The sequence below is a fragment of the Hakea prostrata genome, chromosome 6, assembly GCF_041222555.1.
Source record: "Hakea prostrata isolate BN-2017 chromosome 6, UWA_Hpros_2, whole genome shotgun sequence".
Taxonomy (NCBI): domain Eukaryota; kingdom Viridiplantae; phylum Streptophyta; class Magnoliopsida; order Proteales; family Proteaceae; genus Hakea; species Hakea prostrata.
The window spans coordinates 39,463,244-39,490,733 of record NC_142605.1 but is presented as its reverse complement, the minus strand read 5'-3'; the positions used below and the strand labels follow the sequence as shown (position 1 = coordinate 39,490,733).

Sequence of the window (27,490 nt, the reverse complement as noted above, 5' to 3'; positions counted from 1 at the left end):
ACTTCGGTGCTTGTTGCGCAATCGTTCGATCTTAACCGTCCATTTCTCTAAAGTATAAAATTAATTTTCCTACTTGTGATACCAGGGTTGGTTCCAGGATCGGGCAGGGCCGGATGCCCAGATGAGGAGGATCTGCATTGATATCAGATTCCTGGGGAGCTGCCTCCTACGTCGCTTATGTGGTAAATCACTTATTGCAAACGCAGATATCGTAGGACTGGTAAGTAGAAAGCAATCAGTAAACCATCAAAAGAGTTGCTCAGTTTGTAATGGCTAATATTTCAAAAAAATTATGACTTGGATGGTATATGTAAGAGTCCCCACTCCCTAAAGCTACCACTGCCCAAAAATTAATTTCCAAAATAAAAATCAATAACGCCCATCATTTTAAATGTGCATTAAATAAAATTCACAATATGAATTATTGATAACAACACCAGTAAAACTCTCTAAAGGTATTGAATGAATTTCTCGTTTATAATATGATTCTCCAAAAAAAAATAACAAAATGAATCCAACAATGGGCTTTACCTTAAAATAGCACAAGCAGCCATTATGTTACAGATATATACTAGTTATGTCTCCTATGTTGAAATATTATAATCACAGAACCATTACCACCAAGGCCACAGCACTACACTCTCTCATCAACCAACTTCTTGAAAAACAATCTCACCTATAAAATCAATCACACACGGGCACTTAAACTCTATCAGGATGAACCAAAAACGCAGTGCGGAAATACTGGAAGACCTTATTTTTATTGTTGACAAAGCATGATCCTGAAACAACCTTCTCAGCCTCTGCTGCTTGAAACAACCGTCACAGCCTCTACTGCTTGAAACTGGTGCTGCTGATGAACAACAGCCACAAGTCAATAGAATGAAGTATTTCTGTCAGAAATAGTTTGGCAGTAATGTATTATGTTACCTGAACGCATGAAACTTCCTCTTTTTACAAATCTTATTTTTCCGCTTTTAAGTTGTCCCTTCCTCTGCGATCCTCTCTTCTTCCCGGCTACATGCAGCATGTAGCTGCTGTTGCAACTGAAAGTATACGCAAATCAATCCATGAAGCAAAACCAAAATTAGGTCCTCTGAACTTATGAAAGTTTGCAACCCTAATAGTATCCACGCTAAAGCACGTTGAAAGGTAGGTCACACCATTTAATAAGGCCAACAAGCAGGAAAACAACTACATTGAGCTGGGAACAGGAATAAAACGTTTGCAGCAACCTGAATTGAGAATAATCTAATTCACATTGCCAATGAAAAGATTGGCAGGAAACTTCAAACGTAATACATTGAACCAGCCCAAGTATGAGCCACACTCAATATCATGCATGGATTATCTAAGCCACTCCCCCCCAAATAAAAGGGGGGGAAGATCCTGACATTGAGCAACGAAGAGCAGCGTTGGCCTTAAATCAATAAAAATTCACCTTAAGCTTTAATAGGACACAACCATCAAATAACACTCCCAAAGTTCCTCGTTCTAATTCCAATAGAAAACATCATCTCTCTGTCTCTATTTCAGGTCGTTCATGAGTTATGACCGATGAGCCAGCACAGAACAATGGGTACAAAGTCCAGCAATACCTAAATCTGCGGAAGTCAGTGGTTGGCCCCTCCCTCAGTGATGTTATTTTTTTGTCTTTTTACCAAAAGTCATTTGTTTATGACCGAACCAAAATACAAAAATAGGTACTCATGAAATTAGTTTAACTTAAAACACACTTTATCTGGAAAACTCTGTTTCTACCACAAAAAGTGTTAGCTTTCAATACAGAAGAGCTCAGAGTGAACCTTCCTTGGCTTCTTACCAGCAGATTTTTCGACCTTGCTTCAGCTAGTTCATTAGTTAGATTGGTTGTGCTACAACAAAGGAAAAGGAAAGTAAGTATAACAAGGAAATAGAGATTCCTTTTTCTTTCATAAAAGGATGTCAGAATCAAATACATGTTTTGTTTCAGATTCTTGGCGCATTTGGCCAAGCAAAAGCGAAGTCCCACAGAAAGAGAGAATGTGCAGATGTGGGGTTCAACTTGTTTACTTGATTCACAATATGACCTACCTGGCTTCAAGCTCTGAGATTTTCATAAGCAATAATTGTTCCCTTGCAGACACAGCTGCTTCAACCTGTCAATTGAAAAAAATATAGACCATTTGCACTTAACTTGCCCTTCAATGAGACATTCATGAAGTTAACTATAATACAGAATTAATATTCAAAATCAAAAAAAAAAAAAAAGTGGAATTGAACAGTTCCATCATGCTTCAGAGCTTATAGAGAGGATTGGAAAATGACATTTCACATAAAGCTGCTATTGAGACCTAATAGAATAGGCAAACATATGGCATACAATTCTTCCCATAAGAACAAGAAAACTGAGTAAACAAGTGATTAGCTGTTGCTTTAAAGTAACAGGAAAAATATTAAAGAGGATAAAACAGGCTGATAACAGCAGTATTTGTCATAGGAAAAACAAAAAGATTTTCAAAAATGGTTCTTGCATAGGGAGTCCACCAAATTAGAGGAAGTTGGAGGGTCCCAAGGATAGCATCTGAGGCTGTCTACCCTCCTTGGTTTCTCTAAAGTGTCACATACTGTCAAGGAATCTATTACACATGGCCTCCGGCCTAAAATATTGTTATCATCAACCTAGCTTACCAAAAGAAGAGTATTAAACCTCTTCATTATTCTAGCTAAATAGATTGTTAATCATTGTCATACAGATAAAGCTCCAGCATTATTTCGGCCACATTTGCCTTGAAAAAGGGTAATGGCTATAAAGAAGAAGGATGATGGGACAGAGAAAAGAGATGAGAAGTGACAAAACCGAAAATGGAGAAAAGATGGTACAATCCTTTGTCTAGGAAATGGACCCATAGGCTGGCATTTATTTGGATTATGTTTGGGTTACATTTATTTCACCAAGCGTCTTTATCCATCATTTTCTGACTCGTTCATTTGCTGCCACTTTTACTAATGGAAGATAACTCACAAACCTTCTACTAAGGAACCCCAATTTTCTCACTGACAGTGGCATGTATACTCCTGCATATATGCACATTTTATTGTTTAAGTTAAAATTCCAAAGATAGAGTCCAGTTCATACTTACACCCGCATCAATCTCCAAGTTGCAAGGTCCCATTGATAACTTTTCAGTTTGAACAGCTGAAGCATAATTGAAATACTTCAATCAAACTTGTATTTAGGATGATTAATTAATGTACCACATAAAAATTACAGGTTTTACTCACCATCCACTGCCTCAGTTTGTTCCAATTCATTCAACAAATTCACAATCAGAGCCTGATAAGCAGCACTAAAATGTTCAAGAGATCATAGGAGATCAAGTGTGACAAACTCTCTTAAGGAGAATCAAATGAATGTTTACTTGTTGGAACGTGGTCTGCTGAAAAAGGTTATGGAGTTGAGGCTTGAGAATTGATGCAGTTACAGCTCTATTGCTTACTTCCTTAGGTAGTTGATTGCTAGGCTGAGAAAGGTGAAATATAAGTGGAAATTTCAGTTTAAATACAAAAAGCGAGGATTCTAAGAAATTGGGATAAGATAAATAATGAAAATACTTTTCTTCTGAGATGGAAAGAAATACAATCAGTAGTGGAAGAATAGTAACATAACTTAAATTGACTAGAAAACTAAAATCTACTCAAATAAAGTCCTAATTACAATCTAGTAATAAGTCATGTGCTAGACTGCTATTCACATGTAACTTTAGTTGAACCAATTGAACCGTTGGTTCAACAAATCCAACAAAATAGGTCCTAAAACAAACTTTTGTGTAGAAGCTTATTTTGGCCAATAAGAGTGGCCTATTAAAAAGTGAACCCATGGAATCAAAAGCCAATAAATGTCCCGACGCTAGATTTATTTCTAACAAAAGAAGTCTGCTTCGGTGATGAATCTGCATACTCTGGGCGTCCATGGTTGACCATTGACTAGAACAACATTGTATAAGCTAATTTTTATAGGATATCCTTTTTATCCCACCGCCTGGTACCTATATCTTTTAATAGAATCTTACCCTTTTTAATGAGAAAAGAGAAGAAATTTTATTACCAAAGAATTTGCCTATTAAGCAAAAAAAAAATTTCTTTTCCCAACTTTTGTGTTTATCAAGCAAGCATACTACACTGCCAGAATTGGCATTTTCCGTAGGAGAATTCTAATTGGTATCTTTATAGATAACTGAGCTCCAATACTGATCTGTATACCTCTTGCAGTTGCCTCTTTTACATCCAATCATCTGCTACTCCCTCCACATATAATATGCATAAACAGTTTCTCAATCAAGTTTTTACCAGTTGCTTTGCTTATTTTAACAAACATTGGTTATTTAACAACAAACCAATACATAAACACAGATATAGAGCGAGGAGACATACTAACCATATGTTTAGAATCAACTTGCCAGTCGCCAACACTAGCAGACTTCCTTAAAAGTGATTCCTGGACCAAACAAATCAACATGAGAAACAATAACATAATAAAAGAAACTTTGTGCGGAAAAAAAATATCAGAAAAAAAGTTTGATTACTAACCTGTGTACATCTTCGTGAAACTGAACCTAATGGAATATCCTACATAGGTATATCAACTTAGTGGCCCAAAACATAATATGGAGAAAGCTGTCATTAGAGAGGAAAAGTACCTTCTCAAGGTCCACAGTTTCAGATGTTACTGAGAATCGGCCTTTTATTTGTACCACATTGGCCTTTGACTTCTCATCCACAGAATCTCTCAATCCTGTACAAGAAAGAAAAAAGAATAAAAAGCTAAGTACCATAAGGATCCCTTAGCCTGAAACTTCCTTGTAGTTAAAGCAGGATTAGTATGCGCTCTGTGTAACAGTAACCAAAAGGTCATAATGATGGAAGTAGACAAAGTTCATCCTTCAATGTAAAACCATACACATTCACATACCAACCGAAGATCTTATGGGAGCTGAGAAGCTATTTGCAGAAGCTCGACTTGGTAGCATCAATGGACCACTGAAACTAGGAGCCTTCCTTATATCATGTTTGCTTTTTGCATGTGCTGATTGATTCTCCTTCTCAAGCCTAATAACAATATTGAGCAAATGACATAAGATACATCTCAATATCAAAGCATGTAATGGACAGAGTAACAAAACCTTTTGCCAATGAGATCCCAATTGATTTTTGAGGATTGACTAGTTAAATGCCCGATGCTAGTTTATATACAAGCAGACAATCATTCAAGTACATCAACATTAAATATTTCTGTGAAAAACAAACACAAACAGTGCATCAAGTTGATTCAGGCGTGAACCTATGCATCATTTGATAACCAATATGAAAAGGAAGAATTTCTACACCAAGTAGCATTGCCATAATAAGAGTGTACTAATTTTTGAATTAAGAAGCATGGTGTTGTGGTGAAGACTAATTTTTCATCACATGTGAAAATTGGTTCAAATTTGAATTGCTCATAAAAAAATGGAAGCGTAGAAGAATCTCAACAAATTAAAGAAAGTCTAATTTTGGCAATATAAAATTTGGAAAGTCTATTATTGCCAAGGTTAAAAATGCATGTGATGAAATGAACCTAGACTCATTTTGAAGGCCTGGACACAATTGGAAAGCTTGTGTTAACTTTGGATTCCATGTATAGACAGTGCACACAAGGAAGTTGTTACAATGGGTCCTGGAGAATATGGAAATTCTTGTATTTATTTTTGGGCATTCCTTTTGCGTACAAGGTTAAACTTGTCATTGTCCATTTTTCTTGTAACTATTTATAGTCTCTTAATTTGGGTTGAGAGATGTAGTATGTGGGTAGAGAAAAATTGGCTAAGCTGTAATATTTTCTTCTTTTTCCTCGTAGTGAAACACCAAATCTACTCTGCCATGGACATAGCCTTCGGGTGAACCATGTAAATTCCTTGTCTTGTGCGCTTGTGATTTTGCTCTGTTTTCTTAACAGTTTGGCATTAGAGCTTTGGTTTGGAGAGTAAATCTAAAAAGAGATTTTAGAATGAGTGGGAGCAATGGCAGAAAACGGAAAGACAAAATCAAGAAGTTCAATTGACAGAATTTTACGTGGTGGGAATTGTAGATGGAGAATCTTCTGTACCAAAAGGAACTCTATCTCCCGTTACCTGGAAAAAAACCAGATAATATGAAGGAAGATGAATGGAAGATTCTTGATCGAAAGGCGTTGGCTACGATGTGGTTGTTGCTTATGTTGCAAGTTGCCTTCAACACTCTCAAAAGAGACCACAACGGCAGGAGTGGTGGAACAACTAGCTAAGTTATACGAAAAGCCCTCTGCCTCAAATAAAGTTTTTCTTATGAAAAAACTATATAATATGATCATGTCTAATTCTGGATCTATTGCTGATCATCTAAATGAATTTCATATGGTTTCTAGTCAATCGCAATCTGTAGATGTGACTTTTGATGATGAACTTAGAGCCCTATTATTTTTGTGTTCTCTGCCTAAAATTTGGAATAATTTGGTTATGGCTGTTAGTAACACAATCACAGGAAAGTTGATCTCTAAAGATGTTGTCAGTTGTATACTCAACGATGAGATGTGAAGAAAGAATTCTGAAACTTCATTTGGAATTGTATTATCAACTGAAACAAGGGGGAGACAACAAGAAAAGGGCAAAAGTTCAACTGGAAGGAAGTCAAAGTCGAGAGGCAAATCGCAGTTTAGAGGAAAGGAAAAATCTGACGGCAAAATCACCGGAGAGGACTGTTGGAGTGGGAGAAAGAAAGAAGAAAAAAGGGAAGCAAGTAGATAAGGAAGATGTGAATATGGTGACTACAGATGATGAGTTATACAATGATTTATGTCTATCTGCATCTGTAGATATTAAATCTGATGTTTGGTTTATTTTTTGGTGCTTCCTTTCACTACATTTTATATAGAAATTATTTTAATGATTATGAACATGGTGATTATGTTACTGTTGGAAATGGAAAGAATGCAAGAGTGTAGGGAAGGAAACAATTTTATTAAAATTGTCTGATGGTGGTTTTTTTTAATTAAAGGATACACGCCATGTCCCTGATTTGAAAAAGAATATAATTTCCACAAGTAAATTGGACAAAGAAGGTTGTTACTTCATAAATTTTGGAAATGGCCAATGGAAAATTACAAAGGGATCTATAGTCATGGCCAAGGGAAATTTGGTTGGTACTTTTTATATGTTTACTAGTACTAATGATGTTGTTTCAGTAGTATCTGCAGAAGGGAACACCACCCTCTGGCACAACAAACTTGGACATTTAAGTGAAATAGGAATGAAGAAATTACACTCAAGGAACTTACTACCTAATCTAAAGGCAGTTGATTTTGAGTTCTGTGAAAATTGGTTGTATGGGAAACAAAAAAGGGTGAGTTTTCACAAAGGAGGAAGAGAAAGAAAAATAAAAAAATTAGAGCTTATTCACTCAGACGTATAGGGAGCAGCTCAGATAAAATCCTTTGGTGGAAAATCTTATTTTGTTTCATTTATTGATGATGCTACTAGAAAAACATGGGTTTTTGCAATTAGAGAAAAATCTAAAGCTTTTGATATTTTTATGAAGAGGAAAGCACTTGTAGAATCTGAGATAGGAAACAAGGTGAAATGTCTCAAAACTGATAATGGTAGAGAATATAGAGATGGAGGCTTTAACGAATATTGTGTCTTGAACGGAATCAGAAGAATAGAAACACCACCAAGGACATCTCAAGAAAATGGGGCAGCAAAAAGGATGAACAAAACAATCCTGGAGCATGCAAGGAGCATGAGGATTCACGCTGGGTTACCACTTCATTTCTGGGCAGCAGCAGTTAATACTGCAGTTTTCTTGTTAAATTGGAGTCCATCAAGTGTTTTGGATGCAGGGATTCCAGAAGAGGCCTGGACAGGGAAGGAGGTAAATTATTCTTTTCTGAGAACTTTTGGTTGTATTGCTTACACTCATGTTGACAAAGAAAATAGGAAGAAATTAGATCCAAAATCTGTTGAAGTGTGCATTTCTTGGATATGGTGGGGAACTGAGGATCAATTTGCTCATCTCTAATGGGATTTTGAGAAAAATAAAATCATTAGAAGCAGAGATGTTTTTAATGAGAATTGCATGTATAAGGATAAGCAACAACATAAGAAGGATGATGAAAATTGAGTTTTTTGAACTTGAAGAAGTTGCAAGGGGGATTACACTTGGAGATCTAGGAGAAACAATCAGATCCCCAAATGAATATTCCCCATCTTTAAACTATGTTTTATATATTAATGCTGGTGAGCCAGAATGTTTTCATGAGGCTTTGCAAGATAGATCCAGAATGAAGTGGGAGCAAGCATGAAAGATGAGATGAGCTCACTGAAGCAAAATAAAACCTGAGATTTTATAAAGTTACCAGCGGAGAAAAAGGCTATGTATAACAAATGGGTTTACAGAATAAAGAATGAAGCTGGAGGGACAAAAAGGCATAAGGCCTTACTTGTGGTGAAGGGATTTGCACAAAAGAAAGGCATTGAGTCTATTGACTATCAAATTCTTTTTCTCCTGTTGTTAAAATGACTTCAATTCGTTTTGAGCATAGTAGCGGCAAAAGATCTACATCTTGAGCAATTGGATGTTAAGACAACATTCCTCCATGGTGATTTGGATGAAGAGATCTACATGCATCAACCTGAAGGTTTTGAACTGAAGGGAAAAGAAAATTTGATGTGCAAACTGAAAATTGTATGGTCTCAAACAAGCTCCAAGGCAGTGGTATTTAAAATTTAATAAATTCATGCAAGGAACAAAATTTGTTAGATGTCAATCTAACCACTATGTTTATTTTCAAAATTTTGGAAATGGAGATTTCATAATGCTTGCATTATATGTAGATGATATGCTTATTACAGGATCAAGCATGGAGAGAAATAATAATCTCAAGAAGAGTCTTTCCAAAGCCTTTGATATGAAGGATTTGGGAGAAGCAAAGCAGATTTTTGGCATGTAAATAAGAAGGGACAGAAAGGAAAAAAAGGTAAGGCTTTCTCAAGAAAATTATGTGAAGAAGGTCTTGAAAAGGTTCAACATGGACAAAGCAAAACCAGTTTCTACTCCATTGGCAAGTCACTTCAAGCTTTCAAAGGATCAATGTCCTTCAACAAATGATGAAAAAAAGTTTATAGCAAAGGTGCCTCAGCAGTTGGAAGTTTGATGTATGCAATGGTAAGTACAAGACCGAACATAACACATGCAATGGGAGTTGTCAGCAGATTTATGCACAACCCAAGAAAGGAACATTGGAGAGCTATCCAATGGATCTTGAGATTTCTTAGAGGTACTTCTCATTACTGTTTATGTTGATTCAGATCATTTCAAGTGACAGAGACAGTGGAAGAAGGAACTGCAGTTAGTTGGCTTTCAAACCTACAGAAGGTGGTTTGCACTTCCAACCATAAAGGCAAAACATATAGTAGTCACTGAGGAAAGTAAAGAGATGATTTGGCTTCAGAGGTTTATAGAAGAGTTGAAAAGAGGGCAAGAGAAGAGTAAATTCTGGAGTGACAGCCAGAGTGCAATTCATCTTGCAAAAAACTCAGCATTTCATTCAAGGACAAAACATACTCAGCTAATATATCATTTCATACGGTCAGTTATTGAGGATGGCCTATTGAAACTTGATAAAATTGAGGGTAGCAAGAACCCTGCAGATATGTTAACAAAAGTGGTTAATAGGGAGAAGTTGAGCTTTTGCTCAACATTGATCAATCTTCATTGATGGTCAGTTTGATTGCCTAAACGGTGTTGATCTTTGAGGTAAGAGTTAAAATTTGTCTTCAAGTGGGAGATTGTTGTGGTGAAGACTAATTTTTTGTCACATGTAAAAATTGGTTCAAATTTGAATTGCTCGTAAAAAAATGGAAGCATTGAGGTATCTCAACGAATTAAAGAAAGTATAATTTTGGAAAGTCTAGTATTGCCAAGGTTAAAAATGCATGTGATGAAATGAACCTAGACCCGTTTTGAAGGACTGGACACAATTGGAAAGCTCGTGTTGAATTTGGATTCTATGTATAGACAGTGCACACAAGGAAGTTGTTACAATGGGTCTTGGAGAATATGGAAATTCTTGTATTTATTTTTGGGCATTCCTTTTGGGTACAAGGGTAAATATGTCATTGTCCATTTTTCTTATAACTATTAATAGTCTCTTAATTTGGGTTGAGAGATGTAGTGAGTGGGTAGAAAAAAATTGGCTAGGCAATAATATTTTCTTCTTTTTTCTCGTAGTGAAACGCCAAATCTGCTAGGCTGTGGCCGTAGCCTTCAGGTGAACCACGTAAATTCCTTGTCTTGTGTGCTTGAGTTTTTGCTCTGTTTTCTTAACACATAGTATAGACAAAGAGAGTTAATTTGGCAAGTATTAAAGGAGTCTGTCAAGAATATATGTGGACATAATTAAAGAAATGTATAATAATGTGGTGACTAGGGTGAGAATTAGAGGGGTATCAAGGTAGTGATCCCAATGTCAATTGATTTACATTAAGGATCAGCTTTAATCCCATATTCATTTACACTTAATGCAGATGGTTTAACCAGAGACATTCAAGATGAGGTTCTTGGGTATTATACATTATCTGGTGATGATACTATTCTAGATGAGACAAAAGTGGTACTTAACTTAATACCAAGTTGCTGATCAACCTTGGAACCAAAAATTCTACAATAAGTATGTATAAGACTATGTTTAAGACTTGAGTAAATGGTGTACCTTCAGTTATGTTAAGGTTAATCTCAATTTGCGTGTCTTACTATTAGTGTTTTAGGTATTAAAGGAGTACAAAATGTCAGTGGACTAAGTTGTAATTGTCACTACATAAATATCCCTCTCCACTTTGATTTGAGTAGAGCATTCACAGATCACAACTCAAACTGTGGGAAATATTCTTCTCTTCTCTTCTTCTTCATCTTCTCTTCCTCTTCCATGCCATATGGCAACAAGACTCAAATTTTTGTTTTTGTTTTGGTATATTGGTCCTACAGAGATAGGCCAAAATACAAAAAAATTGGGGATTTTAACGAAATATGGTATTGTTCTACCATGTTGCAATGGGTGATGTCAGTTGGTTTTAGCCATTGAAAACTTAAACTTCATGGAAACCCAATTCTAGGCTATTTAACACATTTAAATAATCACATAGCAAAAATAATTTCCTAAATTGGCATTTTGTATTCACAGCCTTGATTGGTGAATAATTGAGGGGGGGGGGAGGGAGGGGAGACTGATATGCACAGCACCATGGGGAGAAAAAGAGAGATATGTACGGACTAAAAATTAATGTAGTTTTCACATTAATTCAGTAAATATGGTTGGAATCACTGAAATAGTTCATTTGCAATGCTCCACCAGAACTGACAATACTTCTAGCAAATTTTCTAAACATGTAGAACCATTGGTCATGGGCCACCTCGTAAAATGGTTGGCAAAAAAGTGACCACCACTATTATAGTTCACACTAGTACACAGTTCTAAACTTCATCATAAAGCATTGTGTTGTTTCAAACATCTCCACCATGCACCACAATAACTATTTTACAACGTGCCTATTTACTGGTACCAAGTGAATAAGAAAGGTAGCTTATTCCATTTGAATCACTAAATGAATCACAAATTATCTATAAATCATTACAGGAACATGGATTCTTGTGCAATTGATATCCAATTTGGTATCTGATATGAACAAGATTACATCAAAACACTTATATTCTTTCAGTGGTTTCAAGCAGAGGGATAGAAGTTTATTAAAATCTGACGTGGGGCAGAAATCAGAAAATTCTCATAAATCTAGGAGTCCAGTAGTAGGAGAAAATCTTCAAAATACTTTTGCAAAGTTGATTGAAAATTAAAGTCCAAAGGAATACAGACTGATAGCAGGAAGTCTAAGGGCAGTAGAGAGCAGTACTGATTTTCTTAAGGGTCACCATTGATTATCTACACCTTTTGCTTTTGTGCAATTTTGGTGTAATTTGGAACATTAGTGAATTACATATCCAAAGAGGTTAGGATTTTACCCTCCTGAGTTTTATTTTGAAAGTCAAGACAAGTTTATTCAAGAGATGTCAGTCCATGATGAGGGTTTTAGTTTTGAATGCTTAGCTAGTTTCAGAGCATTGATAACTTTATTTTAGTATTATACTTTTTTTAGTGGGGATCTTATTAACCTAATGGTAATATTAGAAAAAAAGGTCAAACCAAGGTCTTATTAGGGTCTGTCTTATATAAGCATTCTAAATGCTAAAAACATGGATTAATTTGCTAATTGTTATTAGCGTTATAGAGAATTTCTTCTTATTTTTCTCCCCCATGCATTTTGGATTTTCAGAATCTTCAATAATTATCTTGCGTTTATGGGAAAATGAACGGTAAAAGGTATTGCACTTCAGCATGCATCTGCACCCAGATACAGTCATGTGCAGAATGAACAGTTATTTCGTACGGCTGTCTTAGGGTGCAGACGCATGCCAAAGCGCATGGCATTCCTTTTCCCTATCCAAATAATTGCTGGTTTGCTTGGCTCCTTTTAATCATAATTGTCAAGGTGCTTATGAGATCAAAAGTATTGGAGAGGGGCAAAAATCAAGGTGACACCAATAAAGTGAGCAAGTCACCCAAGGTATCCGCCTAACAAACACTTTGGAAACTATGGTTTTGGTGATTTCACCCACTACACTAAACCACACTGCATCAATTCAGTCAGGCATCCAAATGGATGAGTTTCCTATCCACAAGGCAAAAGTGTCATATTTCAGTGAATCAGCCAATTAACTGCATATAATAACTTTAACACTTCCCACACACACCCCAACCCTTCCCCCCCCCCCCCCCAAAAAAAAAAAAAAAAAAAAAGAGGAAAAGTACACCAGAAACTAAAATATGTGACTGACAATGCACATCAAACACGGGGGAACCCCCAGTGCTATGACTCAGTCATAAAATGTAGCATATGGAGTAAGGAATTAGATATGCAGGCAGTTAACTTTGAATGTGAAATACGCAAAGTAGACACTTCAAAAAAAATACTAAGCATCTACATTTGGAGAAGTTGAGCAATTCAAGTCAAAGGGAAATACCGGTCATCAATATCAGTCATAGAAATTGATTTTCCCATATTAAAATTGAAGGTAGATGCATCCTGTCAATATTAGAACATATTTATGTGCCATAAAGTCACAGACAAAAAAAAATCAAATATATAGTAATAGCACTTCAAAGTTCAAAGATGTGAGGAGGTTAATGAATTTGGCTAACCTTGTTATTGACACATGATCTCATGCTTTCATCATCTTCTTCCTTCATTCCAAATTAATGGAGACATCAGTATATCAATTCCATTAGTGTCAGACAATTCAGATTGTTTTCCAAATTAAAAACACAAAAGGTTATTAATGATAAGTATAAATTATTAACACCCCCTTTTTACTTTCGCAAATTACTGTTACACCCCTGCACTTTACTGAATTACTAACACATCTGCAGTCTAATACTGTTAGTCTTCAGTTTCAGTTAGCTTAGTTTTGCAAAGACTGTCTTATTCTTTTAACTAAATTATCAACACTAAAATTGCAAACACCCATTTCTTCATCTTCAACCTAAAGCATCGTCTTTCTTCCACCACCACTTACTGCGATTGCCATTTCCATCACCATTGCGTAGCCGTTGCCTTTGTCTCCACCGTCAGCATCGCCACGACTGCCGCTGCTGCTGCCACTGCCACCTCCACAATCAGCACCACCACTACAATTTAAACCCCAAGGTTTTGACTAAATTAATTGTCCTCCCAGTGACAAAAAAAATGCAAAAGCTGCTTCATCTTCACACTCTGGAAAAACCAGAGATTGAGGAGCAGAAATAAACTGATTGCCTTATGGATCTTTGAAATCTTCTCAGCTTGCACCAGGGCCAAGTAAGTCTTTTCTAGGTCGGTTTGCAGCTTATTTATCACCCACAGGATGAACCTGCTGCTCAATAGATTAGTAGTCAACAATGGCTTCACCTGCTGTCTTCCAATTGATTCCTAACTGTGGCAGATCAGTATTTCATTACAAAAATCTCCTTAAATCTCCACTATTCACTTCTACAATTTAATTGACAGACATGAGGAAGCTCATAGCTGTTCACTTACACATCAGTTTAACTCTAAAGGTCTATCATGACATACTAGTCAATCCTATGCTTGTTCTATCAATTTTTATACTGTTCTCCTGAACATTAAAGTGACTACACTTTCAGTTTACATGACTTTTCTCTTACCTGTAAATAAGTTGTATGAGAACCCACACTCAAATTAAGCTCACAGGTAACCCCATTATTGCCTAACCAACTTAGGGATAGTGAGAGCAAACCCAAGCTCCCAACAGACCTCACTTTCACAAGCATTTGCCCATGGAGCCTCTGTGAGTCTGTGTGCCCTTAGGTCTAGTGGAACCCACACCGCTAGTGGGTTCATCCACCCCGAGTTTCTTGAAACATGTATGGTCAGGTTGGCAGACTCTCTCACAAAACTCCAACAAAAGGAAGCCTCTCATGTCTTCTTTAGAGAACCCATCCCCACACTCTTCCAGAATCCCATGGTTATATTAAACCTTTTCTCAAGGAATCATTGAGTTGTGGAATTATTGCTTCACAGATCATTCACTCTCCTTGGATTCTATTGAATTGACAACCAAACTGTAAAGACAGCTGTCTCTTGAATCCTGACTTTGGACAAAAGCAAACGGTGGGAACTGGGGTGTCTCTTGGCACACTCACTCTTTCTCTTAAAGCTGCATATTTAACTTTCAGTCCACCTGCAAAATCTATATCATTTTTCTCCTTTATACATTCATCCAAAACCATGACTCACACATCTCTCCCAATGGAAGCACATTCATCTCATTGACCCCAAGAGCAGGAGTCGAAAGACCTCCAGAAAATGCAGGTCTTCTTCATTCCAGCCTCATCTTCAGCTTTGACCACCAGAACATAAATACTGTCTGGTCAGAAGTAGACCATCTCGAAGAAGGAATCTAAGGAGCCGATCATTGGCTCAGAAAAAGCAGTAGGATAGAGGCAGAATTGCAGGCAGTGAGTTGCAATGGTAAGAAGAAAAATAACCAAGAGAAAGAAGAAGGGTAAAAGGGTCTTTTTAAATGGCCAGGGTTACTATGAAAAAGCCTCCATGCCATGTCAGCCATTAACAAACGGAGTGTTTGTTAATGGCAGAGGTGAAACAGAAACAACTCGCAAACTGGAGGACCTATTTAAGTAATTCAGTAAAGCACAGGAGTGACAGCAATTTCTCCAATATAGGAGGGCATTTTAGTGATTTTCCCTAAGAGTCCCAGAAAGAAGAGAAGATGGCCAGTTGTTTTGGATTTGGTTTGGGTTGTTTGGTTTGATTTATTGCGTCCAACTAAACTTATATTTAAGTTAGGTTTAATTTGAGCACCAATGGTTATGTGCACTGGGTACCCCCTATATTGTTTGTTTTTTTAGAAGATTTGCGAGGAGGATAATCTAGAATATTGAATGAAGGTGTCCATGGGCCCCACGTGATTTATGTGGAGATGAGATCATCAAGAAGATCTAGAATATTCAGTTAGATCTACATCTGCTAAAACTTTAGTTTCCATTTTTTCATATTCGGTCTTAGTTGTCACTTCTCAGTCAATATACACTTCGTAATTATTATTTTCTGTTTCTTTCTTTTTTGTGTTTTAGCAATTGGACTCTTCCTAGAAAGTTGTTTCGTTTTTATCCAGAGTAACTATTCTGTAAGATAGTAGCCAAAACTTACTGCTAATGTAATGATAAATACAACAGATTTGGAGTCAGTTCCAAGTTCCATCAGTTTTGGTTTAATCAGTTATTGAGTTATCTTTGTAAGATGCATGTTACTGTGGTTATTCAGCAGTGAAGCCGAGGCAGTCAGGCCAGGTTTTATGACATTTTTCCACCTTTCTTCCCTTCATTTTTTATTTCTTTGGTCTTTTCCGAGATTTTTGTTTAAAAAAAAAAGTGTAATCAAATTCTGTTGTCAATATTTGTTCGTCCCTATATGCAATCATGTTGCAATTGATCTCCCACTGGTTCTTCCCTGGTTGAAGATCAGTTCTGCATTAAAAAAGAATGTAATAGCTCTTGACACAAAAATAAATGCAATATACCAGTGATGCTTGGGCTTTCAAATCTTCAATATCAAATTTCCATGCACTAACACCTCGTTTGTACTCACTCTGGTAAAAGGAAAACATAGAACAGCAAAAGAATAAGACCAGGCATCTTAACCCCATCTCCCCCCCCCCCAAAAAAAAATAAAATTGCAAGCTTATGACAATGTTACGTAAAGAATAAAAGAATAAAACCAGGCAGCTCAGGCACCTCACAAAAATAAAGGGGGGGCAAATATGTACTGCCCATTAATGATCTTTTCATTATCAGGCAACATAGTATGATACAATGTATACAATTATAACCAGCCTTAGTTGGGAAAAGGCTTCTTGTTGTTGTTGTTGTATAGTATGATACAATATATACAATTAAAACCCTGAGAATTATACAACTATTATCTGTAATCATTACGTACTTTTAGTAATAAGCAATCCCCTCCCTCTTTTCTTGGGTGGGAACAGTATTATATTTCTTAGGGAGAAAACTACTAAATACTAAGAGTGCACAGAACCAAATGGACATACAAGAACACACAGAATACCTCTCCCCACTCCTAAAAGAAAAGGCATTAAACAATTGGTTAATAATGCAATGGAATAATTCCTAAACTGGTAGATGAAGCAAGAAGTAACAAAAATTATGGCGGAAACAAGAGTAAATCCTACAAGATTCTGAACCAAGACAAGGGAACCCAAAAATTTCTAAGGTGGTCAAAAAGACCAAGGAAAACTTCCAGTTATAGTACTTTTTTCCCTGGCAGTTCATTAGAGGGTGAGGTCTTGGTTTAACAGTAAGGCTGCTCCATTATGACCATGTGATCACGGGTTAAAAAAAAGACTTCTTTTTTGGCAGTTCACGTTAAAATCCACCTGTTGTACTCTCATCTCTCTTGCCTTTTGGCATGAATTATTGTTACTATGAAAAGAAGTAAAAATCTTTAACCCTACAAAGAAATTCCTCGTGCATAAACAAGGCTACCAGGATGGTTCTAACAATATCTGAAGTAAATAGCAAAGTTAACATTAGTGAGTACTTTCCAGACATTTTAAATGTTAGAAATGAGATTCAATAAGTTGAAAGATGGGCAGAACAATCAGCAAGATGAGACACAATCAGTATATCTGGGATAGGGGCTTCACAGTGCATAAAGAACCTTCCAAGCATCAAAAGAGTTTTAAAATGCTATTTCGGAGAATGGTTATGACAGTAATTACCCCTCTAAACCAATTTCATGAATATATTGACCTTGTTGCTTGGATACAAGTCTTTCTTATATAAAAAAATTAGTAATAATCTGCCACATAGCAATATTAAAAATAAAGTTAACAACATAAATAACAGTCACTGCAACATTGTTGCACAATCAGTCTTTTTCCGGTGCTTCAGTTTCTAATTAACATGTCAAAGTCCAGAACAGTTTCCAAGAACTGCATTCGGGAAAACTAAGTGATAATCAAACTGGGAAAAATTCCATTAAAATAAGGGAATATAAATTCAAAAACAATTGCATGACATTACAGAATGCTTTTTGACCTGTGATAGTGCTTCTTGTTCAGATGAAGGCATTTTCTTAAGAGCTAATTGTGCGGCATCCTTCAGCTGCAAGGTCATGAATTTCTCAGACAAAATTTCCAAAAAAAAATATAGAAAGATCTCTTCAACGCATCAAGCAGCATGCCTTACATTGAGGGTTTTTACACGTTCAGCAAATGGTGGCAAGCCAATCAATAGACTTTTAATAGAATGCTCCGGAGGCTTTGCATTTTTGAAAAAAGGGTGTTTTAATAACTTTTCTGCTGTTGGCCTCTTTGTCTGATCTTTCACCAAGCACATGGAAACCATTTCTTTGAAGGACTGATCATAATAGGAGATCATTTAATTAGGACAATGTTCAATAGCTTGGGGGAGGTACACACCAGTAAATGTCCAAGTTTTGATGTTCAAAATCCTAAAAGATGTCATATTACCATAAATAGAATCTGAATTGAAGCATGAATTAAAATATTTATCTAGGACATGGGCATAGTCACCAACTGATCTTCAACCAGCCAAAATGATCACTTTACCTTGGAAAATTTTTTGTCACGATCATAATCAAGCCCAGGAGGAGCATTCTGGATGGTCATCAAGAGAACCTAGAGGATAACAGAGAGAGAGAGAGAGAGAGAGAGAAGTACAATAGTATATATTAAATCTTGCATGGATCAGATAAGAAAAACAAAAAAGGGCGAACCCGGTGCTAAATGCTTTTGCACAAGCAGAGTCTAGGGGACATTTTTCCTGTGCAACCTTACCCCCAACAAATTTTGCTGACAGGTTGTTTTGGTACCTTGACCTCAGGCTACAACTATGGCCCACTGACCATTGCGCCAAGGCCCACCCCTATCAGATAGGAAGGAACAATTTCATAATTTGGTAAATACCTTCATTGGAGGGTATTTTGAAAAGGGAGCATGACCATGAGCTAACTCCAGTGCAGTTATTCCAAATGACCAAATGTCAGCTCTGAAAGTAGAAAACACAAAAGTTAACTAGGCCTCCTCATTCCCACACCCCCACACCCCAAAAAAAATAATAATAATAACATAATTTTGAAGCCTCAGGTTGTGGTACAAAAAATCTTGTTCATCTACAAAACTGATGTTCAACCACAAATTATAATTAAAATGTCATCAAATAGAGTTCCTTCTCCTGTTTTTAGAAGCTTTAGACTGTTTGGTTAGGTAATTCTCGAGAACTACAATTCTTGAATTTAAAAACCATTTGGTTGCCAAAGAAAGTGACTCCTGAGTGAACATTTGTGATTCTTTTTTGTAGTGTTTTCTTGCAAAGTGATTCTTTCCTGATGACAACAGAATTAAGTTCTTGCTCTTCATATAAATAGCAAGATTCAGAGGTAATTGGTAAATTATAAGGACACTCCTACTTGACTGCTCAAGATGCACTCATTTTTTTAAACTATATTTTTTAATCATATACATTAAAGGTTAACAATTCAGGAATAATCACCTAACAGATTCAAGGTAACCAGACAGTTTTCACGATATTATATAGATCATCATTCTAAAAATGATGTTATCAACAAAACTATGTCCCCAAGAATTACATAACCAAATGCTATGTCAAGATGTGACAAGCATCATACCAAAATCCAGTTAATCCTAGAATATCAGGCCAAAGTTTATGGTGCTCACGAAGTATTTAAATTTGATGAGATAGGAGTGAACAAGTTGCAGGAATCAAGATCAAGAAAGGTTCAGAATTTGGGCTTGGCTTTCCACCCGGATCAAAACAAAAATATTTTGGATCATTTCTAGACATATTTCAGTTGGTCATTTTGGTTGTCAAATAACCCAATTTTACCCAAAAAAAATCAAGGAAACCCTAATTAAGAACCTCTGGACATATTTGAATTTCTGGCTTTTAAGAAAATGCAACCAAAATGGTAGGTTTTCAAAAGACTTTTAAAATGTTTTGTAAAAGTGTAACCAAAATAGAAGATTCAAAAAAGACTCTATAAGACTTCTGATTCTAGAGAAAGTATCAAAATGTTTAAAAAGATGTCAAGAGCTTCGGGCATCCACTTCCGAGGCACATTTTTCCCCCCAGTGTAGGAAACCAAGGCTAAAGCCACAACTAAATATCCAATGTTATCATATGGCTATGCAAACAGGAAAGAGTACTCACTTGAAATCATACCCACCACTTCCAGGCTGCAAAACCTCTGGAGCCATCCTGCAGAATAAATGATAAGTTAGAATCCAAAAAAATTTAGACAAGAAGACGAAGTCCTGGAACAGTATTAAAAAAAAAAAGGATTTATTAGAAAGTAAATACTCTTTGGAGGGGAAAAGGCCTCACCAGCATGGTGTCCCAACAAAAGTATTTCTCAAACGTTGTCTGTCACCGTGGTCAAACATGCAAGCTGAAACTCCAAAATCACCAAGTTTAACCATACCATTACTGTCAAGAAGGATATTTCCAGCCTGCAAAGAAAATCGTTACAAAACTATACAGCCTTATCATATTTTTTAGATATATCATCCTCTAAACACATTCAGATAACAAATATGCATCCCTTCAATTTTAGCTAACCTTGATGTCACGGTGGATATGTCCATGTCGATGGAGGTACCCCAAAGCCTTGAGTGTTTCTTTGAGGACAGTACCAATTACAGATTCTTCAAATCCATCTGGGTATGCTACCTTCATAAGGTGCAGGCAAGAACCCTCTGCCATGAATGCCATAACCACCCAAAGATATTGTTCAACAACAAATGAACAGTATGCCTTTATTATATTTGGATGATCTATTAAACACATAGTCTGCGCCTCCTTTCTTATGTCATCCTATAAAGTCAAAGAAACAGCATCCTTAATATAAAGTTAGAAGTCACCAAAAGAAAGAGTGTAAATCAGAGTATAAGACTAATCAAGAAATGGCCATAACCACTCAAGCTACTCATATCACTTAAAAAAGACCTGCTGACATCTCATCAGTGAAATCCAGTTCATGATATAAGTTATATACCAAAATTTCTGCTCCTTGCTCAACAATCAAGTGGACTCATTAATGTCTCTGTTATGGTCCAATGAACCACCCCTTTTTTGTGGGTAGCACTCAATGGTCCGACTGTCACCTTTCTTTTGGATTATTTGACATGTCTTCACAGTTTATAATTTTGAATCATGTTTTGGTTGAGTTTCAATACCGGTAATCTACTTCTTATTACATCACATGTTCAAATATTGTGTTACGTCCTCCTATGCAATCAAGGCATTTGGTGTAGCGAGACTCTCATGTCAAGACCAATTCTAGTAGATAATATTATCTGGATCTAAATTAAATACCTGTAATGGTGATGAAACGAATAATATAGGTGATAGGGATGATAATCGTTCCAATACAACATCATATCAGACATATTCCAACCGTATGGGGTTCGCTACATGGATCCTTTGTTGTACCAAAAATTGACACAGGGGAAAATGAAAGTAACGGGAACAAGAAAGAACTAAGAAAAATGAGAAATGAAAAACAAAAATATAAGTGTCAGGAAAGAAGATAGCCCAGGAATCAGGAAAATCTCAGCTACATAATGTCAACAATGTAAACCCTTGACCTCCAATAGGCTCTATCTCATGTCAGGCACCAAACTCATACTATCCTTAAGACCTGCACATAATTCACTAAATAACTCCTTACTAGCGCTCCACAGCTCTCTGTTGCACTTGGCCAACCAGCCCAGATGGCACTCTTAGAACTTGTCACTGATCGGGGCAACTCTCACATCAGCGCCAATAAATCTGTTCCTCAATTTGTCCTTGCTTGTTTGCCACATATCCATCTTAAAATCCCTAGATGTGCAACACATAACTTCACCATATGACACTTCTTAACCATTCAGCATTCCTCCCCATCAATCTTAGCAAGTCAAACAACAGTCCACAACTTTTCTTTAAGCTTTGAAGCAATGTGTCGGTCACAGAACTTTTATCGCACATCTCCATTTCATGCATCCCTCTTTAATTCTTTTTGAAATAACACCATTTATTCACCTTCTTTGTCTACAATAAATCAAAAAATATCTGAAATATTCACCAAGCAAGTATCTCTCTCCCCTTGATTTTCACCATCTCACAATTATTAAGCATGGTGTGAATAAAGTTATATACATTGTCTTTGATCTCCTAATCTAAAAGACACTCATTTCCAAGGTCAATCTCCATATCTCAAACTTAGTGCTAGTCTATGAGTTACTCTTATCCACCAAGATGATATCAATATTGAAGAGCATATAGCACGGAACCTCATATTGGATATCAATAGTGCTAATCCTTATGTAACTCAACAATAATTGGAAATTTCTTGCCGCCCATGTAAATGCTCAAAGCCCTCTCTTTGCAAGAGCATGCCAGATTAAATCTCTGTGACTCAATCATAGGTAATCTTCAAGTCAATAAAAACGTCATATGTAGATCCTTCTTGCTAGCTCTGCATCTTTCCATGAGGCTCCTAAGTAGGTTGATAGCTTTAGTCATGGATCTACCTAGCATAAAACCAAATTGATTCTTCAAGGTATGAATCTAAAATGGACTCTAATAACCTTCTTCTGGACTTCCATCATATGAATAATTTTATGCTTCAGTACTTATTGCAACTCTGTATATCACCACCCTTATTTTTGTAAATAATAAATAAATGCTTCTCCTCCAATCATCTGGCATTTTTCTTGTGATATTAATCTTGTTAGATAACTTGATAAACCATTGTTATTACTCCAAGAGGACCAGTACTCCCAAGCTACTAGAAATTCCCAATAAATATGATGAAAATCAATAATCCAATTTCCTAATGCCTTCAGGGTTAGTGACACCTTCTCTGCAAAGAAAATTTCAACATTGCACTTATCAAGAGGAGCAACCATTCTAAACAAAAATGCTTCATCCATTCTATAGTCTATGAAAAACAACCTCTTGTAGAGTACATCTATAAGTTGGCCATTGGAAGTGAATATATAAATTGTCTACTGCCACCATAACCATGGGTGATTTTCCTTCAGCTATAATAACTCCAGCACGCAAAAAATCCATGATGATGGTGAAATTTCTATTCCTATCATTGATCAATAAGACCAGGGCATTTTCCAAAGATCATGCACAGAAAAATGATGTTGCGAAATTTCTATTCTTGTCACTGATCACTAAAACATAGAGATTTTTTAAGCTTCTCCCACTCAAACCTGTTCGCTAAATTTACTTTATAAGCTAAAGTTTACTGATTGCAAAGGTGTATTTTGGATTAAACAGTGATAAAAATAAATATGTAACAGCATGTCAGATAACCTCCCCATAAAATAGTAACACATGATAAGGGACACAGATAACAATAAAATCCCTCGTACTAGCAAGAGATGCTTCAGTTGCACACAGCATCAACTTTGGGACATTTGTAGATCCAAATGGTTAACAAAAGCCTACTAGAAGCATCTGTTATTATACAATTGGAAATCTAGAAGGAATCTGTACTTCATTCAACCAACAAGTGACCAGATATTTCTAATCTTAATATGAAATGGGAAACACTGCGGGAGCAAACGCTAAGCATGCAGTAAATACAAAGGAGTAAACAAGCATTTTCCACAGAGAGATGGTGATCAAGTGATGCAATTGAGATGGTCAAATTGCAATTTTTCATGAAAAGACTTTTATTTGGCCCATTAGGATTTAACTTCTAATTTTGGGTTCATTGTCTTATTGGTGTCCCCATTTAGTTGGGAAAAGGCTTGTAGTTGTTGTATTGTCTTACTGATGTAATAACCTAACATATTAACCCATAAAGTGTGGTAATGTCACTGCAAGGCATTAGTAGTGTTATTAAGTTTTTAGTTAGATTATTTAATTAATAGCTAGATAGAATTATGTTCGAATTTATTTGATTTATTGAGTCTTTTGGAGTTATTAGGAGTCTAAGAAATTTAGAGAGGTCTAAGGATTTTAACATGTCCACCTTCAATTATAAATGATTTGAGTAAATAATAGAAATTTCTTTTCCAGGATTTGTAGTGCTGTTGGTATTGTATGTATGACATCCCAAACCTAATTTCTTCTCTTTTCTTCCTCCAAAGACCAACTTCAAACATTCAAGCTGTTGTTCAAGAAGTCTTCAAAAGCAGTAAGTTGAGTTCTTCTTCCTCTGAACTTTTGAACAATAAAACCTGGCTTTTCCTCCATCTCTAGAAACCATCACAAACCCTAACACCTTATAGGAATAATCTAACCATCAAAATACACCAATTTGTATTGGATCACCCACACAGTCCAAGAAAAACTCGATCCAGGATGCAACCCATTCTGACCATTAGAAACCTAGATTTGTTCATCTTCTTCTTTCCCAGAACTCGAAAATCAAACCTAATCTGTTGTTACTTAGATTCCAGCAATATCCCACCATCAAAGCATTATAAAACATTCATTATTAGATTCCCCAACGCTCATTTGGCATAACCCTACTATCAAATCCTAACCGTAGTCTTAAGCTATAACCCTATCCTGACTTAACCAAATTTTCCAGCTTGTAGCAGATCCTGGATACTGGCTTGCAGTTGCATCCCTTCTAGTCTATAACTACATTACATGGCATTGGTTGGTCGCAAGGAGTGAGAGTCAGATTAGTGTATGTCAATTCAAAAAAATGTGCAAATTATATAAGCACAGATGAGACACCAATATGAAATGGCTGCATTGACTCTTACTTATTTGTGAATGTAATTTCTTAGACACGAATATGAAATGGCTGCATTGACTCTTAGTTCTTTGTGAATGTAATTTCTTAGACACGAATATGAAATGGCTGCATTGACTCTTAGTTCTTTGTGAATGTAATTTCTTATTGTTATGGGTTATGGTTGTTTAAAACAACCTAGTCCTCAAAGACTTCAGAGCTCAGAGTGAAATCTACTCAGCCACTAAATGCTCCGCGACTTGCCCTGCCCAACGACGGCAGAGCACATTCAATTGAAGATTGGAGAAAAAGGACTGAATATTTTAGAATAAAACCATCAGTTTAATCAGCCCTGCTGTCCCGAATCCTTAAGTCCTCCTTCTTACTTCAGACGATAACAAACTATAACCATAAAGCACCCTAAATGGAAGATTTAAGCGTATTATCCAACTCCAGCAATGAGCCACAAGTACCATTCAAATACCAGTTTCAACATTAAATCAGAAATCAACAGCACAATGAACTTCCTAGCTCCTCCCAAAATTCTCAGCAATAAACATGGAAGGTGAGATGTTATAAATCGGGTAACTACTGACTTAGATTAAAAAGAGAAGACATGGAATTAGAGAAGTCGAGAAACGAACAAGATTGCTGTTGCAGCGATCGAGATCTAAACGCTTGACGGCGACGAGTTCGTTGGTAGGGATATAGATCGCCTTGTAAACGGTAGCGCTGCCACCATTGCCGATCTCCTCGAGAAGCCGGTAATCGTTAACATTGACGGAGAATACCTTCCGATCACTGCACATCTTCTGATGCAAAGGAAGAAGAAACCAACCCGTGATAGGACTGGTTTTAGCTTTCGTGTGTGAGAATTTTGGTTTCCGTTTATATTGTGCCGAATTACCATTTCGCCGCTGCGGAGATCTCGGTGTCCGTAGCTTCTGTATTTCAATGACTTAGCCTTACGTTGACCGCCATAAAAAATATTCAACTTGTTGAGAGAGCGAGAGAACGAGAAAGCGCGCGCGCAAAATAATGGAATCATGAATGGGCCATCGCTCTCGCCATCGTCTCTTCGAGGGCAATGCTGAGTATGGGCTTGGCGGGAGGAAGCTTGTACCGTTGTACGTTGCAGTGCCGAACGTGTAGCGCATCGCATCGGTCGACTGGCCCCACCTTTTTTCTAGCTATTCTTTCTCAACGCTTTCTTCCGATTGGGTGCCGTTCATGCCTCATGAGTTGTTTAGTTTTCAAAAAATAATGATATTGTCAAGGGATAATTACTATTGCCCCTGACTGATTATACTAAGACCCGATTTTGAAAAATTACTAACCAACCTTTAACTTGCATAATTACTAATGCCCCCACGTAGCCGTTGTTCGTGAGGGCCTCCATTTTTGAAAACCCAAATACCCTTTTACTTATCTCTTCTTATTGCCCTTGCAGTTCGTCCTTAATTATTGTGAGAAATTCTAACTGTTTTTTTAAAAACCCAAATAAGTATAATTGAATAAAATTAAAACCGGGGGGAAGATATTACTCAATTTGCTTCACCTCTTGTTTCCTTCCGGCGTTTTGTGGTTTCGCTGGTGGGTTGTGCGGTTGTCCTCCCCGGGAGGTGTTCGTTTTTTCCCCCAAATTGTGGTTTCCTTCCCCGTGCTGGGGGTGGCCTCTTTTTTGCCTTTCTTTATTCTATGTTTGTGGTGGCCTTTTTTTATTAATATGGTTAGGGTTTGCATTTAATCTGGTTTTATTGGTGTTCGCTTTGTTTCTTATTTTAATGAGGCAGTGGACATTACATATTCCTTCGCTCTTCCCTTTTGGGGGGCCGTTTGGCGGTTTTTTAGTAATTCGCGGGTGTTCCCTGTCAAATATTTTTTCAACAAATAATAATACTAATACTAATATAATAATAATAACAACAAAATTTGGTTCCGAGTCTACGGGGACATCGAGGATTTTAGATAATGTCTCTTCTTTTGTTCAAGTTTTTCAAATCTTGTATTGGATTGATCCTGCTTTAGGCTTTTCAGTGGTTGGTGGGTGTAGCCACCCATTTATACGTCTAACCTTACTATTTCTAAGGGTAGAAGATTGCAATCTTTTTCTTTTGAGTAATAACTAATAAAATGAATTATAACTTCAAACCAATCTTTTGAATAATAAAATGAATTAGAGCTTCAAACCAAAAGAAGAAAAATGCTAAAATATAATTATGTTTTTTTTTTATTATTATTATGAATAAAAACCCAAATATGTCTTACTAGTGAGTTCTCCTTCATAAATTTTAGATTCTAAACTATATTTGAACCTTTCACTTTTATCATTATTTCAATTTAAAATATATACTATGACAAAATAATATATATATATATATATAATATAATATAGTAGCAAGATGCACATCAATACTTATAATATTGATTGATTTGCACGGTGAAATTTGATAATTAATCTAGAGTGTATACTTTTCTAATCAATGATATACCTCATTTTAATATCTGATTTTACTTTTTCTTAGTATAGAATGGCTCTAACAAAAATGACAACATTTTTAACTCAAAAAGATTCACAAACATAAAGCCAGGATATCCAAATTTGAAGAAATCCAAACTCTCAATTACTCTTTTTTTCAAATGTGTAACCACAACGTCTCTTTGTCTCTCATCATTGATGTAAGCCTATCTTATGTAACAATCCAGACTAACCGAGACTTCCTTTTTGCTCTCAAAATTGAAACAATTTTTTTCTTTTTTAATTAGCTATGCATTTATGAAGTCACGTACATGAGAGAAACATCTCTTTAATACTTATTATAGGAAAAGTATAGGCATTTAATGTGCAATAAATCAATCGGTGGTATCAATTGAATCACCAGATCAGGCATCATATATAAAAAGTAAGGGGTCATTTATTCGAAAGTTAGATAAGTAACCAAAGAATTTGTTGTTTATTTCCATGACTTGCTCCAGGCACAAAACCAACACAAACATGTAGAGAACCAGGGGCGGACTTAAGATTCAATATGACATCGAAGAATGAAAATCTATATTAAAGAAGC

General features: G+C 36.3%; 1 protein-coding gene across 5 annotated transcripts; it reads right to left on the bottom strand.

The window, feature by feature from the left end:
* Window positions 1–50: 50 nt before the first annotated feature.
* Window positions 51–25,521, bottom strand: LOC149014031 (serine/threonine-protein kinase BLUS1-like). Of its 5 annotated transcripts, none has more exons than XM_089157829.1 (22): window positions 25,070–25,521; window positions 20,297–20,551; window positions 20,063–20,187; window positions 19,889–19,936; window positions 18,625–18,706; window positions 18,268–18,336; window positions 17,885–18,055; window positions 17,735–17,800; window positions 16,198–16,266; window positions 13,301–13,342; window positions 13,123–13,184; window positions 4,952–5,088; window positions 4,680–4,774; window positions 4,570–4,608; window positions 4,418–4,477; window positions 3,402–3,503; window positions 3,265–3,316; window positions 3,123–3,178; window positions 2,074–2,138; window positions 1,823–1,874; window positions 931–1,046; window positions 51–853 (listed from the first exon to the last, which is right to left on the bottom strand). In XM_089157829.1, the coding sequence occupies exons 1-21, from the start codon at window positions 25,232–25,234 to the stop codon at window positions 978–980; spliced, it is 1,881 nt and encodes a 626-aa protein (XP_089013955.1). In that variant the 5' UTR covers window positions 25,235–25,521; the 3' UTR covers window positions 51–853; window positions 931–977. The 5 variants fall into 5 exon arrangements, with proteins under 5 accessions (XP_089013955.1, XP_089013954.1, XP_089013956.1 ...); XM_089157828.1 differs by having other exon boundaries at window positions 51–850; XM_089157830.1 differs by lacking the exon at window positions 4,570–4,608 and having other exon boundaries at window positions 51–850.
* Between the last annotated feature and the right edge of the window lie 1,969 nt (window positions 25,522–27,490).